We start from the raw sequence: 16,159 nt of genomic DNA on the forward strand, positions 1-16,159 counted from the left end.
GATCATGTTCGTGCAGAGCTGTCAGAGATTTACATCTGTCCCACAGACAATATTTTAGGCCTAATACACACGTAAAAAACAGCACCTAGAAGAAGATCAGCTCTGCACTCAGGATTATATCTAAGTAGGTTATGATACAGTGCTGGTTATGGTTGCTTAGAAACTTAAGACTCAACCTGCCTCTGCGCTCTTAAAAGTTGGCACAGAATAGGCACAATAGTTGCAAACTGCACCCAACCTCGCATTTTCCAGCCGGTTAAGGATATGGCATGTGTACGGCCACTAAATGTAAACTAAAAAGGGTCCTGGAACAAAAACTTTGAAACCTGTGCGGTTTTACTGCTCGCTGCTGTCTTTGCATCTGATCAATTTCAAGAAAACACATCTTCTGGAAAAAGAAGAGAGCAGCCTTGTTGGAGCAAAGATTTGTTATTTAACTGTAAGTAGGACTTTGTCCTAATTATAGGAGTGATGGACACATTGTTCGTTGGTACACGTCCTCTTAACTAACTCAGATTAAGTCCCCTAATCGGTGCACAGCCATGTGCACAGCAATGCAAAACATGCAGATGCAAATGTTTCATATCTGCGGAAAAAGTAATTCTCAGTTGATGAAAGATGTGTTATTTATTTAAAACAAGCTTTAAGAGCACTTTAAAATACAACATGAATAAAATATTGCAGAACAGAAGCAGTGGTTCTAAAAAGTTTGAAGTGCAATAAGTGAACATAAAACTATGAGAATGTTTTTATATAATTAAGTTTTAAGACAGGATTTATTAAACACTGTGTGTCTCACTGGGACTGACAACTACAGTTACATTACGGTAATGATCCTGGGACAATATAGGCAGGTGATTGACAGAGATTATAAGCAGATCAATAATCCTCCTCTTCATCCTCGATGAGCTGATGAGAGTTATTGATCAGAGTCATGAGATCATCATAACTGCTGTTATACTTCTCAGTTATCACCATGATCATCAGCATCATCATCACATTGTCCTGTTCATCTCCCTTACTCCTCTTCCTCCACCACCCCTCTCCCCTCCCTCTCTGTGGTCATGTGGCTGATGATGTCATGATGATGCTGATGATTTCATTTCTGTTTTTAGTGGCTGACCTCATCCTGACACGCCTCACAGACAGGAAGTGCTTCTCTCACACAGAGTATAATGTAGATGAGGAATCTTCGTAGTTTATGTCTGAAAAGAGAAAAATACTTTTTAAAGGATGTTGAGTAAATAAAATGATAAATCAGTTACACGAGCAATTTAAGCAAAGAAAAAGTGTTGTTTATTTCTCTGTATCGTCACTTGTTTCCTGTGAAATTTTGGATAGTTTTACTTTACAGTCTAATTGAAGACATTTATTAGCCAGCTCAAGCTGAAGCTCAAGCTTTGACTGAGTGTGAATCAGCTGTTCTTCATTGAGATTAATGATGTTTTAAGCCTGAGCAGTTTGCAGACATTGAACATCAATGAGGAGCTCAGTGCAGAGTTTATGAACATTAATGTTGGTGTCTGAACAGCAGAGAGAGACTTTAGGAAACTGGAGGGGTCATCTAAGTGCTTTGGACTATTTTGAAACTCAGTGGACAGAAAACAGACACTCATATTAAACTTCACTCATTATTATGGGCAAAAAGATGTACAGACATGGACACGTTTAAGCTAAAGATCCATCATCAGTGTGACAGAACGCTGACATTATATACACACAGGTGAGGTTCACATTCAGGATTGAGAATATATCATATGAAACTCAAAGGTCAGTTCAGTTCAGTTTGTTACACGTTTGAACGGTTATTTTTGCGTTTCCTTTGACAAAAGTTGTGGATGGTTGATTTTTTCATTTACGGCTTGTGAACTGCAGTCAAACTGTCGGACTAGGCAACTGTTAGGGGCTGCACACGTGCTGCATCTTTAACCTTCTGGAAAACGCGAGGTCAGGCACTGTGGCACAACCGTAACAAGAACTGTATCATAGCCGACTTAGACATAATCCTGAGTGCAGAGCTGATCTTCTTCCAGGCGTTGTCTTTTAAGTGTGGAGGCCTAAAATATTGCCCATGAGGCAGATGTAAAGCTCTGACAGCTCAACTTCTTGTGTGTATTCATCTCAGACTGATATTTACGGAAGAAGGGAAAGATAGCTGTTGGATGTGATTGGTTGTTCTTTGTCACATGACATGTGGTGTGCTCTGCTGCGTTCCAAAAGTTGGACTGAAAAATATGGGCTGGGAAGCTCATGCGCCTCATGGCATCGCTTTGGCGTTTGAGTGTCCCTGCTGCATGTCTACATTAAAAACAATCCATTAGAGGGCACAAAAAACACAACATGTGGATGGCACCTTAATTGGTTAACCACTGAGAATATGTTTGACCAGTTATGCATGACACTCTATGGGTTAATTCTACTGTACCATCTACTACTACTACTACTACTACTACTAGTACCACTGTACTATGAGTGATACTCAGTCAGTTTACTGCACTGCAAACCTGACAGTGGTCACTGTGTGTTCTGCAGCAATGTATCTCACCACCGAGATGGTGTTACCAGTGGTAATCGCAGAATGAGTGGCGCTGTTACCCGATCAGGGTAGTACACAGTGCAGAGTGCTTAAGGAACTAGTGGAGACTTCAGGATGGGCGGTGGAACTACATTACTGCATTTAACACAGCTAGAAGGTTGACCAGTCAGTTGAATTAACTTGTCGGTTAATGGGCGTTGGCCTATCAAATTCAAAATGAACTGAAACATCCTGAGTGACAGTTTCAGCAAATATGACAGTTATTTTCATAGAAGTTACCGACTCTGTGTTTAATGGACAATGATTGGGGCCCACTGTTTACAAGCTTTACCTGCCTGTATCAGTTACAGGAGTTGGTTCAGGTGTCATGAAGTGATGTAGGAATGGAAAGTCGTATGTGGGGCTGATTTGAAACTCTGGCACTGGATGTGACCGGACTCTTGATCTTTATGGTCTTGCTCGTCGACAGCATGTTCGCACTTCACTCAATCAAACCAGTAAAACGAAGCGACCTGCTGTCCTCAGCTGAACTGGTCTGAACTGGGTCACCATCATTAATCCTGTCAGGCAGGTTGAGTTTATCACTGACTGCTTTTTGTTCTGCTGCTCCACTGACATTGTTTCTCTGCTTCACTGCTGCTGATGCTGATCAATACAGAGCCTGAGTCACCCCCGCACTGCAACACCATGACTGCTGATGCTCACTGGGTCACCCTGTGTGTGTGTGTGTGTGTGAGTGAGTGATTTCACACTCTGATACCAGATTGTAAAATCGTGTTTGGCTGCAGCCAACACATTTTTGAAGGTGTGGGCATCATTTGTCTTTAATTGTTTGTCATCGAACTGAATATTAAATCAGAGGAGGACAGACCGTCAAACTCACAGCTTTGAATCATTAACAACCACCATTCTTTTGGGTGAATGTAAAAAATGTGTTTGACTTTGGAGATCGATGAGACCAATCTACATTTTTGGTTATAACTCAAGCATTCATACACTAATTCTGACAAAACTTGACACAAATGTCTAACAGCAGTGGTCGCATTGAGGGGGGATGAGGAGGGATGCCATCCCCTTTGTTAGAAAATTGACCAAAAAGCATCCCCCTTGTTAATCTAGAACCTGTGTGTGCAGGCATGGATGTAATTTGAGAGAGGGACACAGGGGACATGTCCCCCGCACTTCCCGTATCTGTGCCCTCTGTCCCCCGCACTTTTTGCAGCTGTTACAACTGTTCAATTCGTTTTTAACATGTGGTAACGTGTTTTTCCGAGCCGTCTTTAAACGCACCATGAGTAGACGGCGTCAGGCGCATACACACGCCGTCATGCTGTGATCTGAATCAGTCGCACAGATGAGACAGTGGATGGACAGTGCTGCTGTGTTAACTACGTTCAGCAAACCAGCCAGCAAGAAGCAAAAAACCTTGCACAGTTTCTTCCAAACAAACTGTGTATGTTGAGTAATGCTGTTGCATGTAGATAATGATGACTAATTAATAGATGCCAGGTATCAAGTTAAACTAGTTAACAAGAACACTAAGATTAATGTTACCTATGTTAAATACCTTGCTAGCTAGTTTCATGCTAGGAATAGACCCACTCCTCCTTAATAAGAACGTGTGCTCACTATTGCTTTGCACATATTTTTTTAATCTTTATTGCCACAATATAAAGAGCAGGGTCAGGGAGGAGACAGTGGACCAGAGGCCAGCCGGGATGATCGTGCAAGGTCCTTATAGGTGAGGAGACATTATAACTGGCTGAGAGAAAATATCTAGAGTACAAAAGTGAGTAATTTCCACAGCTATGTCACCACTACTATTCCTAATTCTATTTATGAATTTTGCTTTGCACATTTATTACCTACATTACTGCAATAGATAGAAGAGGGACAGGGAGAAACCAGGCAGGTATCAGGACAGGGACCTGACAGCATCACCAATTATCAGCCCAAGGAGTAAGGAGAAATTATAACTGGCTAAGGAAATGTCTATAGGATAAGAGTGACTCTAAGATTAATTTTCCCAGCTATTTTAGAACTACTCTTATTTATACTCTAAACTGTTTTTTTTTGTCTATATTGCAATAGCAATACTACTGCATTATTTGTGTTTTTAAAGGCAGCAGGTATAGGTCATGCCATTTTTCTTTATCTTGATTAATGTTGCACATCTGTGCTGTCATGTTTGATTATGTGTGCACGCAAAAAATCAAAGCTACATTGCATCCCCCTTGTTAAAAATTAACAATTCGACCACTGTTTAAAAGGATTAAATGATTAAGTCATGACAGCTTATATCCAAAAGGTCAAAGGTCAGCTTGACTGTGACATCATCATGTTTTAACGTCATATCTCAGGAACAGAAGGGGAGACATTTGGTCAGATACTGAATTGGTGACTCTAATCTTGAAACTGTGCTGATTGTATAGATCTTCTGTGTGTGAAGCATCCATGTTTTCACTGACATGGATGGAGACTGTCAGAGACACTGGACTGGTTCATAGAGACATGTAACTGTGAAGCAGTGATTCTAGTTTTCCTGTTTAATCTCTATTTATCTTGTGTAATGGCAATTTTTTTTATTTGTTTTATTTTAGTTAAATAGTTAATGAACAGCTGCAGTTTTTTGCACAGTTGATGTTTATCTTAACCTTTTATTTTAGCAAATCAATAAGAAACTTTTTTTATATAATTTTTCCCTGGAATGTCTTCCTGTTACATTTTTATGATGGTATGAAATTCACGCTGAAAGCTGCAGATGAGCTGATCTGGGAACTGGATGCATATTTTATTCAGAGAAAAGAGTTTAAAAAAAGACTATGAATAAAACATTTTATTTGTCTGTTCGCTGTGTTGGGTGGTGCTTAAAAGGATTTAAAGCTACAGCTGAGATGAAGGGGAACACACACACATGGACCGTGTGTGTGCAGTGCCATGCTGTGTCAGCCATGTCTGAGAGACAGAGACAGAGAGGGTAACAGTGGAGAGAGAGACACAGGAAGTGTGAGAAAACAAAGTAGTTACTGAGGTTTTGTCTCCTTCATGTAGTAAGACAGAGGATACAGAAAAAGAGTTTATCATCCGACCACATGTTTGATCGTCTGCCTCTGCAACAGTCTGGATTATTCCATCTGGTTTTAAAATATGGGATTAATATGTCTTTAAACGCCGAGGCAGATGGAGAGGTACAGTGTCAATATGTGTCCTCTTTATTGTTATTATTTATTTTTGCATTTGTATTTTGGGAGAACCAGTTTGAATATAAGACCTTCAAAGTAAGGACTTCACTCTAAATGTCCACAGCCATGTGGAAATGCTAGTGGCTCTGTGAGGCTGTTCTTAGGCACATCAAAGCTTTGTCTACATGCTCACAATGCTAACATGCCTGTGTTCAACAGGTATAAAGCTGACCACGTTCACCCTCTTACTTTCGTGTGTCAACATTATAATACTTGTTCAGTAGCAAGAAACATAAAGTCATTAGTTCTGCAGTTATTTGGTCATAAACCACATAAAAATATTGACGTGATAAAGGTGCAAGGAAAAGTCAGAGGATCATCAGAGTTATTAGTTAGTTAGTTATTTCATTGCTTCCAAGACAAGGCCTATACCATGTATATGAGTTCAGTATCTTAACTTCTGTGCTTGTCACACAAGCTTCACCCCATGATGAAGATGATAATGTTGATAACATTACAGTCAAATAATACAAATAATTTTAAAAATCACTTTATTGACTTTGGTATTTTATTATCAGGTGTTTTTTATTTTGTCCACTTCTTCTATACATACATACATATATATATATATATATATATAATACAGGAAACATTGTACAGTACAGAAAGATCTAGTTTCCTCATCACCAAAAAGATCTGAAATGTGAATCCAAAAATCTAATTAAAAACATTGATTAACAGAGCAGAGTGAATGTAATAGTCCTTCGGAAAGAAATCCTAAGTATCTGATCGACATCATCAGATCTAAAAAACAACATTGAACTCTCCAGCAGACTTAATTAGGTGATGCACTTATTGAGATTCAACCCTGTGTGGATTAATTCAGAAAATAAAAAATGTAGAATTGAGGAAGATAAAATCGAATTCGCTTTCCAACAAAATAAACTGTAAAGGAAGTAGATATGACATTCGGAACATTAATACAGCAGCAAACCTCTTTATCCTATGTAAAGATATGGTGGAGTAATAGTATCCTGAGCAGAGTGTGAAGTCATGTTGCCTCTGTGTGTGTGTTGTAATCCGGGCTTCTCCGTTGGATGTTGAGAGTCCAGCTGCATGTTCACCTCACGCTCAGTTAGCTCGTACTCTCTGCCCCAGTGTTTGACAGGTTAAATGGCTGATTTACAAGCACACACTTACTGATCATCATTTGAAAAGCTTGACATCTCTGTATTTATGCTCTCAACAAATAACTAATGTGAGCCAACTAGGATTTGTCCCCAGGTTCGTTGTAAACTCTGACTTATCCATGTGACTGTTAAGAAGCAGAAACATAACTTGTTTCTTCATGTGCAACATGTTGGTCTGGAGGTTTAAACTGGTGTCCTCTCACAGAGTTGGTGATTCAAACTAAACTTTCATCTCTGTCAGAGAAAACTGATCTGAGTTCAGACTGTTTACTTACAGCACAGCTACACTCACAGATAACTGAGCCTCCTACCTGCCTGTCAAACACCATCAACCCACAAACCTTCTCGAGATAGTCTGGATCTGGGTGGAGTCCTGAGGGGATCAATAGATGTCGCGGTCGCTGGCTGCGAGTGGAGCTAGCTGCTAACAGCCACCGCTTCAACTAACAAACTCCACAAATCCATTCAGCAGCTCCACCATCCATTTTCTTGGAATCTATAAATCTGTACCCAACAGATCATCGAATATTTTGTACACTGTTTTTTCCAGCCCTTTTGAAGGAGCCTTGGGTGGTTGGAAATTTGGTTTGTGACCTGTAAGGTTGAGTCCTTGAGTGTCATTCCTCAGTGGCAGTGCACTAATCGGCCCCATAGACACACATTCACCCCGCAGTACACCCCAGTAGGTATGTGCCTCTAGATTTTGCGGACAGTACCGCAGTGGGTCAGGGGTAGTTTTTGGTTCCACAGCCTTTGAAGTTGTGATCATTTTCTTAATACTGTCCAAGATGGCGAAAGGCAGGTTGTCCAGGTGTTTGGTCATGTCTATGAGACCTCCCTGGACCGGCTGTGGATCTTTCAACTGGAAACAGTTGACCACTTCAGCTGCAGTGTTGTAGTTCTTCAGGAATGAGAGATTTTCAGCTCTCAGCACCGCCTCTGTAGCTCTGACTGTGTCTGAAAGAGCTGCTATCTCTTTGCTCACAGCCTCAGTCTTCCTCTTCATCATCCGACTCTTCTGCTTCTTTTCCTCCCTCACTGCAACAAGTCTTGCCTGCTCTTCCTTTTGGAGAAACTCCTGAAGCATCAAGAACTCGGACTTTATCTGTCTCTCTGTGTCTTGAGCCTGAGCTTCAATGTCTTCAGCTGTTCGATCAAAGTTTCCTTTAATGTCTTTAAAGAGCTCTAGTTTCTCCTGTAAAGGCTTCAGGAGCTCCTGCAGTCCCGCTTTGTAATCCCGAGCAGCTTCATCGATGGGTCTGAAGCTGTGGTTGGTGTGTGAGCTTGAATGCAGACAGATGACGCACACTGGCTGCTGGTGATCCAGACAGAAGAGTTTGAGATCCTCTGAGTGCAGACTGCAGAGCTCCTCAGAACGTCTCTGATGTCTCTCCACTGAAAAAGCTTCACACAGGTTCTTCAGTGCCAAGTTTCGAGGAGGAACATAAAATAAACTTTTTCTCTTACAGACTGGGCACCCTTGACCTGGCCTCCCTGTCCACCACCGCTCCCAACAGGCTTTACAGAAACTATGGCTGCATGACAGGAGCACAGGATCTTTAAAGATTTCAAAGCAGATGGGACAGAGGAGATTCTCCTCTGACTGAGACGCCATTTTCAGTCAGTCACGCTTGACCTCCAGAAAGTTTTCTGAAAGTCTTTAATGCATTGAAGAGTTGCAGTATCCCAGTATTCCCAGTATCTCCACTGTTCCATCTGTAGCTGTTCTGTCTTTGTGGCTCTTGTGTGTCTGGGCGTCCTTTCAAAGGGGAAAAAAACAAAACTGTTTCCTTGTTTGGCTCAAGCAGTTCTGGTAAGCGATCACTGCTGAGCCATAAGCACTGAACCATAAACTGTCATAGAGCTGGGGTGTGTTTCATTGCAGGACATTTGAACTGTAGACCAATAACATGCAGATCATTTAAATGTTCATCAGTACCAATAATCACAGAGCTATCTTCTAAAGTGGGCGTAAATTTCAGCAACACAGAATTGATCATAACGTTGTTTTTCGTCCATGCCATCACTGTGTTTATTGCTCCTCTGGTGAATTATGACATCTTATCTGTTTAAATGACACCATAACGAGCCAAGAGGCTAATTACATAGAGATAATGTTTCCGAGAAGTTGCATAAACCTAATGCCAAATGTTCACAGTCAGCATTGTTTCTGAGCAATAAAATTCACCTTTGTACAAGTAGTTTAACATTTATCTAACTAGCACCTGTTCTGCCACTCTACATCCATGTCCTCTGAAGTATTCAGTCATTTTTGATTGATTTACATAGATGTGCATTTCAGTCTTCATCAGCTAAGAGTACTGAGGGAAGTTCAAAGAGTTCGCCACTGATGTAGCATCACGATCCCTTAACATTGTCATGATGGATGGTTTTGGGACGATCAAAGTCAATTGTTGTTTTTTATTTCATGTATTCTTCTTCTTTGTCAAAAGTTGGCACCTACTTAACCAAAACACAACATAACATCTGTCAGTTAGGTCCAATATTTGATTGTGTTATGCTAGTATCAGTTATCGTAGCCTCCACATACCTTAATCCCAAGTCCCCTTAGAACGGTGCCAAGCTTTGAAGCCAGTATGACATACGCAGTGGCCAGACCCCCAAAATACTTTTTCCTGTTGACTTACATTGTAAAGAGAGGTCTGTAAATCAGTAGATACATTTTTTTGAGTGTCACAATTGCAAAATGACTTGTTTCACTATCAGGATTTAATTCATTTGGTCTGATAACATTTTAAATGTCTAGAGGAGCCGCAAGATAATTTTGTCCCCATTCAAGTTAGCAGAGGGCTAAACCAGAAGTTAGCCACTCGGTCGTGTTCAGCTGTGCTCTGCTGCCTTAAGGGAGCGATCACACTGAGATGAAACGCTAGAGATGTGCGCTAGCTACTGGCGTCTGACGCTCAGAAAGTTGAAAATATTTTAGCTTTTCAGCGTCTAAAAACGCGCGTCTAAAAAGACGCCGGAAAAACGCCCGTCTAAAAAGACGCTTGAATGCCGGTACTGGCATCGCGTTTCTGATGTTTCATCTGGTGTGATCGCTCCCTAAGTCTCTAGTGCGCTTGCTTTGTGGGCCTCAGCATGCAGAGGATCTGGGTAATTTCATACTGCAGAAAGAGAGCTTTTTTGGCTTCATGCGCAACTTTCATAGAATCAACAAGGTCCCACCTCCAATGCTGTGTCCAGTTCTCTCAATACATCTATGTTCACGCCATGTAGCCAGTTCTTCAGGAGCAGCCGTAGTACCAGCCCACTTTCATAACTTTACTTCTCATTCATTCACAGTGAGCTTTAAAGTGAAACAATACTTCTCCAAAGGTGCATTCAGACTGAACAGACCGACACGTCCTCAAAGGTCGGCAATGTTTCAACTCCAGCAAAAAAAAAATTGTGCTTGAACCTTCATTAACGAACAAAGACAAGAAAAAAAGTAGAGTTTCTGTGGAAGTTTGACATCAATCAGAAGCCTGGGCTGAACTGTATTTTACTAGCTATTGCTATGTTGATTTAAATTGATGTTTTTTCAATATATTCAAGTTGTACATTGGTGAATGCTGCTGAAGTACTTTATTTTCTCTTGCTGATAAAACCATCTGATTAGCAGCAAACTGACATCATGTCAGAATCAGATGTGCTTCTGACTGTCCACCAAGATAACAATAAATGACTGTGCACTCCTGATTCGAATGAACCTCCCTCCCGTTTGCAACGCTTGTCTCACCTGTGCATCGTGCACTCTGCACTAAAATATCACAGAGGTGAGCAAAGCCAATATCAGGTGGCTTGAACAAGAAGGTGTCTGTGAAATATACAGAGATGGCTGAAACGGAGGTAGAAAGAGAGATTAAGGATGAAATGTGAAGGAAGTCTTTGTGGAGATGGCAGGAAATTACAGAGGGGAAATAATAATCTTTAACTTCTGAGGAGGAGAAAGAAGATCAGTGGAGTGTGTTTGCTTCTGTTCCTCTTGTTTATTCATTTTGTTGATTATGCTTTTGTTGATGAAATGATTGTGCTAAGCTTCATAATTAGAGGATACAAAGCAGATAGCTGAACATGTGTTTAACAGAAGAATTAACAGAAGAATGCTCATGTTATTATAATACTCTATTTTATATGCAACCTTTTTGTCTGTGAAGGCTACTTTCTGTTTCTCTGTTCATGTGACTCATTATGTTTCTTTATTTGTGTGTGTGTGTGTGATGCTGAGCAGCTGTTTCATTTCTCCACCTGCTGCATGTGAAGGTCACAGTGAGATTTATGTATCCGTGTGTTTGTGTATTTCCACGGTCGGACGTCAGATAATAGACTGAAAGGTCAGACAGTAATCTAGCTCTCTAATTGGTTCATCACTCACTCCTGCTGACCTCTTATTGGCCAGGACGCTATGTGAAGTGGAAATATAGCTCAAAGATTTTAAATGAGACTCGGTCAGCTGCGTTGATATATATAATAATAACGTAATGAAACTGAAAGGCCTGTACTTTTGTTTTGATTGTTAGAAAACAACACTTCACATATTTACACATGTATTAAATGTTAATTAATTACAGTTTGATTCTGTTTTGGATCTGCTGCCCAATAATTAGAGTAAGATGAACCTATACTGTAATTGTAATGCATGTTGCTGCTGTAAGTTGCCAAACTTCGCTTTAGTCTTGTTGAATTTAAGTAATTTTAAACTTTAGTTTTGAAGTTTGAAAGCTAAACTCAGATGGATTCAGTGAAGAGTGTGATGCATTCACTATCAATAAAGTGCTGATGAACCCCAGCTCTAATTATAACCATTTACCACAGTTCATTTATAATTTACACTGCATTGTGAAGATTTTAGGATGCAGAGATGATGAGTACAAATTAGAGCAGTAGTTGTAGTAGTAGTGCTTCTCCCGCCCACACCTGCAGCCAATGTACGACACTCAGTATTTTCTCTGGCCGGTAACATCACATCAGACCCCACTCACATTTTATTTTAAGAGTATCAGCTTTTGCCATCGCACAGTCTCTTGTGTCCCTCAGTCTGTCAAAGGTCTAGATGAGAGTTTGGGTCCTGAGGTCTCACTCAGTGTACCTGAGTCAAACACTGAATGTAAAAGGAAGCGATTAAACTGTTTACACTGCATCCACTTTCTGTAATGTCTGATGTGGCAGTTGTGGTGTTTGTAGTGTTTGTAGTATAGTTTTGTTGTTTGATTAAATTATATGTTTTGTATTTTACATTTCTGTGTTTTTATGTGAAACAGTTTTGTTTTCTTTCCTACTTTGTTCCCTCTCTGAATCTCAGTATTTCTTTGGCCTCTACATATTTCTCTCTCTGTCTCTCTCCAGTTTACTCCAATGAGGTTCGTCCGCCCACAGTAGGAATCCTGTACCTCTCTGTCTCTCACCATGAGCATCGCAGCTCTCTCACCCGTGGCCCCTGAGCCGCTCTCTCCGATGATCACCTCTGTCACCCCGACTCTGGACCCCGACACTCCCACCCCCTCCGCTACTGTTTCCACTGTTCCTCTCAGTCTGGACCAGGAGCATCAGTCCCAGGATGGGGCCTCCTCGCCCGGCCCGGGCCCCAGCAGGGGCAGCCTCACCGGGGGAGGACCTCACCTGGGCAGAGACCCCTCCCAGAGGTAACAGATCAGCTGTAATGATGACGACTAATTATCCTTTGAGTGCTATGTGTTTTTAAGTAAATATGAGGGGTCATTGATGATGATTAATAACATTGGTGGATGAAGTACCTGAAAGCTACACTTGAGTAAAAGGACAGATTTCTCACCAGAAAATGACTCTGGTAGAAGTTAAAGTCACCTATTAGAACATTACTCGATTAAAAGTCTTAAAGTATCTGATATTTACTGTACTTAAGTATCAAATATCAATTTTATGATATTAGATGTACTTAAGTTTTGACAGTAAAAGTACAAGTACATGCTGGTAATAAACAGTGAGCGGCCAGAATTCTGAGTATTGGAAATTTTTTTATTCTCAACATGAACAGCACCTTAAAAATGGAGCGTGCATTACACTAGGAGAAAAACAAAGTATTTGACAACTTAAAAGATTTAAAGAACAAAATCTGTTTTTTCCTCCCCTCCCATTCTGTTATTATTCTGCCTGTTCGTGCCTTCCTCCCTGCTTCCTTCCCTCTTTTGTAATAAGTACTGAAGATGCTGAGGGGAGGTTTATTGACGGAAAAGTATACATTTTATTTCGGAAATGAAGCGGGCTAGAAGTTAAAGTTGAAAGTACAGATACTCAAAAAACAAAAAACAAAACTTGTAGCGTGTATTATTACTTATTTACATTACAACAGTGGATATACGTTGGCGAGCTAGTTAGGTAGCTTTTTGCTAACATTAGCTAAGGTAATATGTTACTGTATATCACAGCTCCATATTTTAACCATCTTCAAAACTTGGATGTCTCTACAACACAGAGGAGCCAAGCACATAAATTATTTAAGAAAAACAGGAAAGAGGAGGGCTGACCGGAGTTCCTCCCAGTTTACAAGCATGCTCAACTATTATTGGAGCTCAGAGCAAAAAGGGGCGGGACTAAGGAAGGGTTAGTAACTTACGTTAAAAGGTCTTGAAGGTTGCAGATTACTGGTCGAACACATTAGATCAAATTCTGTTTTCTTTGTTTTGTTCTAGAGCTGTTGTTGCTTTTTTTGGACTTGTAAAACTAAAAATAGGCAATAAAAGAGAACGGCTTTGAAAAGTAGTGAGAGTTCTACTTTCTCTGCTTTAAAATCCACTGAAAGCTTCATTGATGGAAGCGTTTTGCCACCACGAGCTGACAGATGCAGACCTGAGATATGATCACCTCAGGAACTTGTCATGGCTCATGTTCTTACATTGTTAGCTAAATGTACACATCCAACAGACACAGAGCAACATGATCATCATTCAGCAACACCTGAGAAAAATCTCTGTCTCTGCAGCTGCTACATGTTTCACTCTCTTCATTAGTTATTCTCTGACTGTGTCTGTCTGCTGGTTGGTGGTTTATTAGAGCTTGTTTGATGCAAACGGCTGTTGTGTTGATGAGAGCCGTGAGACTGAACCCAAACATAGAACAAGTGGGCAGTAAAACCAAAACAACTCAGTCAGTAGGGCTGAGGCTCTCTGCAGGGTCAGCTGATAACGTTTTGTTTGTCTGTCACTGTGAGTGACCCCTCTATCATTACTTGTAGTCATCGGAGCTATTATTTTTAATAAATACTTATTAGTGCAGCTTTAAATCTTTACATTAGTCCCATGCTCCACATGCGTTGTTTCAGGTCAAAGAAACCTCCGCCTCTCCACACTGGAGCCGACTGGAAGGTCGTCCTCCACCTACCAGAGATCGAGACGTGGCTGAGATCGACCAGCGACAGAGTCACACAGCTAACACACTCTGTGGGACAAGACAGCGACAACAGACACGTGGACGTCCACCTGGTGCAGCTCAAGGTAAACATGGACACTTTGTCTTCATTGTCGTTCAGGCAGCTGTTATTGAAATGCTTTCTGATGGCAGGACTGCTTCTTTTTTTACACACATTTAATATAAACAGCAAGGAGTGTCTAATTCAACAATCACTGTCACTGTGAGGGTAGTTAAATAACACCTCTGTGAGTCTGGAGACTGCACCCCAGGTGGAAACTTTAAACCTGGACATTTGTATCTAAGTGCCCAGTGAAGGTTGAGTATTGAGGCAGAGAGCTGTGAAACAGGCTCATTGTAATTGTTCAGGGCATTTGGCACTTTGAGTATATGATCGTTAAAAGTGTTGCCACTGACAGGCTCAGATTGTTATTATAAGTGTCTGAGCACATTAAGGAAAAGACCCTGCAGAGAGATGAAACATTTTTCATCACCTCTGACTGGTTTGTTATTGTGAGTGTTATGACCCTGGGTCGTTTGTATTAATGTGCCTGGATCTGTCTGTTGTGATGTGTCAGATCTCTCCCTTCTCCCCTCTGAGTGTGTGTACGTGTGTGAGAGTGAATGGGTGAAAAATAACAGGCGGTAATAGCTGGTTGGTCTTTTCAAAGGCATTGCTGCCTCTATCTTTAAACTCCAGCTGACAGAGGCTCTTCACTCCTTCACCTTAACCACTGCCAACAAGGCAAGCATCTAGATTGTGTGCGCTATAAGATAAAAGTCTCACTCAAGGAGAAGTCTCGTTTTGAAATCTCACATGAACTGATTTGAATGTAATGGTCAAAGGTCACTGTGATGGTATGTCTGTCCCATTTTGTGAACGAGGATGGAAACTGAAACTGCAACTTGATGGGTTCGCAGAGGTTTAGAACTGCAAAGCGGTAAATCTAGTTTAATTTTACTGAAGCATTAGCAGTAATCTCATAGCCCTGAGGCAGGTTAAACCTTGGCGCTCACAGTGTGTAGTGCTGAGTGTCCTCTGTGTCCCTGCTGTCTTCATCGTTGGATTTTACTGTCTAATTACTGGATGCTTTGTTGTTGAGATTATTGAACTGTGTCCTGCTTAAATGGCTTTAAAAGCTTGTAAAGCTTGTTGCCTCAATACACAAAAGAGCCAAAAAGCATCAGACACAGTCACAGAGCTAAGTTTAAAGTGTCTGTTATTGTAGGTGTAACACTGCAGCGCTCAGGTGGAGAAAAGACAAAAAATGTCTCAATTTTGATCTTTGTGAATCTCCAAACACCCAAAAAGATGCCAGTGAAAGGCCTCTCAACCTTTTTTAAGATCCAAAGACTAAGGGCCCGTCCCAATACCCCCCCCCTTAGCCCTACCCCTTGGCCCTATCCCTACATTTGCGCGTTCCCGCGAGGGGTAGGGGTGTCCCAACTCCTTTTTGCGTGTAGGGGTAGGGGACATAACGAGGGGTAGTGGGTATGAAACTAGCCCTTCGGAGCGAGGGTTTTCAGATGCTGACTTGCCAGCGAGGGGTAGACGTCGCCATGGCTACCAGTGTTATCTGTCCTGCAAAATTGTCGGATTTTTTCACATTACGGTAGCACGCCAGCTAGTATAAGTATGCTTCCTCGTAATGTTAGCTGGTTAGCTAGCTAGCTAGCAGAAGTCCCCTGTCGTACATATCTTATTACTCTAATGGTACGTTTAGTAGCAAGCCATTCTCGGAACCCATCGGCTGTATTCAGAGTCTGACTGCAGACGGCGATACAGCCTCTGGGGACAGACCCCCGATTTTTTGGCATTCTGGTTTGAGGAGGCGAATTTCCGTTTCCAACTTCCGTTTATATAT

The 16,159-nt window shown here is 41.2% G+C and overlaps 1 protein-coding gene across 4 annotated transcripts in view; it reads left to right on the plus strand.

Annotated features, from left to right (window-relative positions):
- akap6 (A kinase (PRKA) anchor protein 6) overlaps window positions 1-16,159 on the plus strand; it is a 276,529-nt gene that overhangs the window by 22,791 nt on the left and 237,579 nt on the right. For 3 of the 4 annotated variants that reach the window (XM_049596070.1, XM_049596069.1, XM_049596072.1), the window contains 2 exons: window positions 12,258-12,553; window positions 14,209-14,380. In XM_049596070.1, coding sequence (XP_049452027.1) covers window positions 12,318-12,553; window positions 14,209-14,380 — 408 coding nt within the window. In that variant the 5' untranslated portion in view covers window positions 12,258-12,317. Of the gene's footprint in view, window positions 1-5,561; window positions 5,725-12,257; window positions 12,554-14,208; window positions 14,381-16,159 lie in introns of those variants that run through there. The other variant, XM_049596071.1, reaches the window with a different exon arrangement.

The sequence above is a fragment of the Epinephelus fuscoguttatus genome, linkage group LG14, assembly GCF_011397635.1.
Source record: "Epinephelus fuscoguttatus linkage group LG14, E.fuscoguttatus.final_Chr_v1".
In the NCBI taxonomy this organism is placed as follows: domain Eukaryota; kingdom Metazoa; phylum Chordata; class Actinopteri; order Perciformes; family Serranidae; genus Epinephelus; species Epinephelus fuscoguttatus.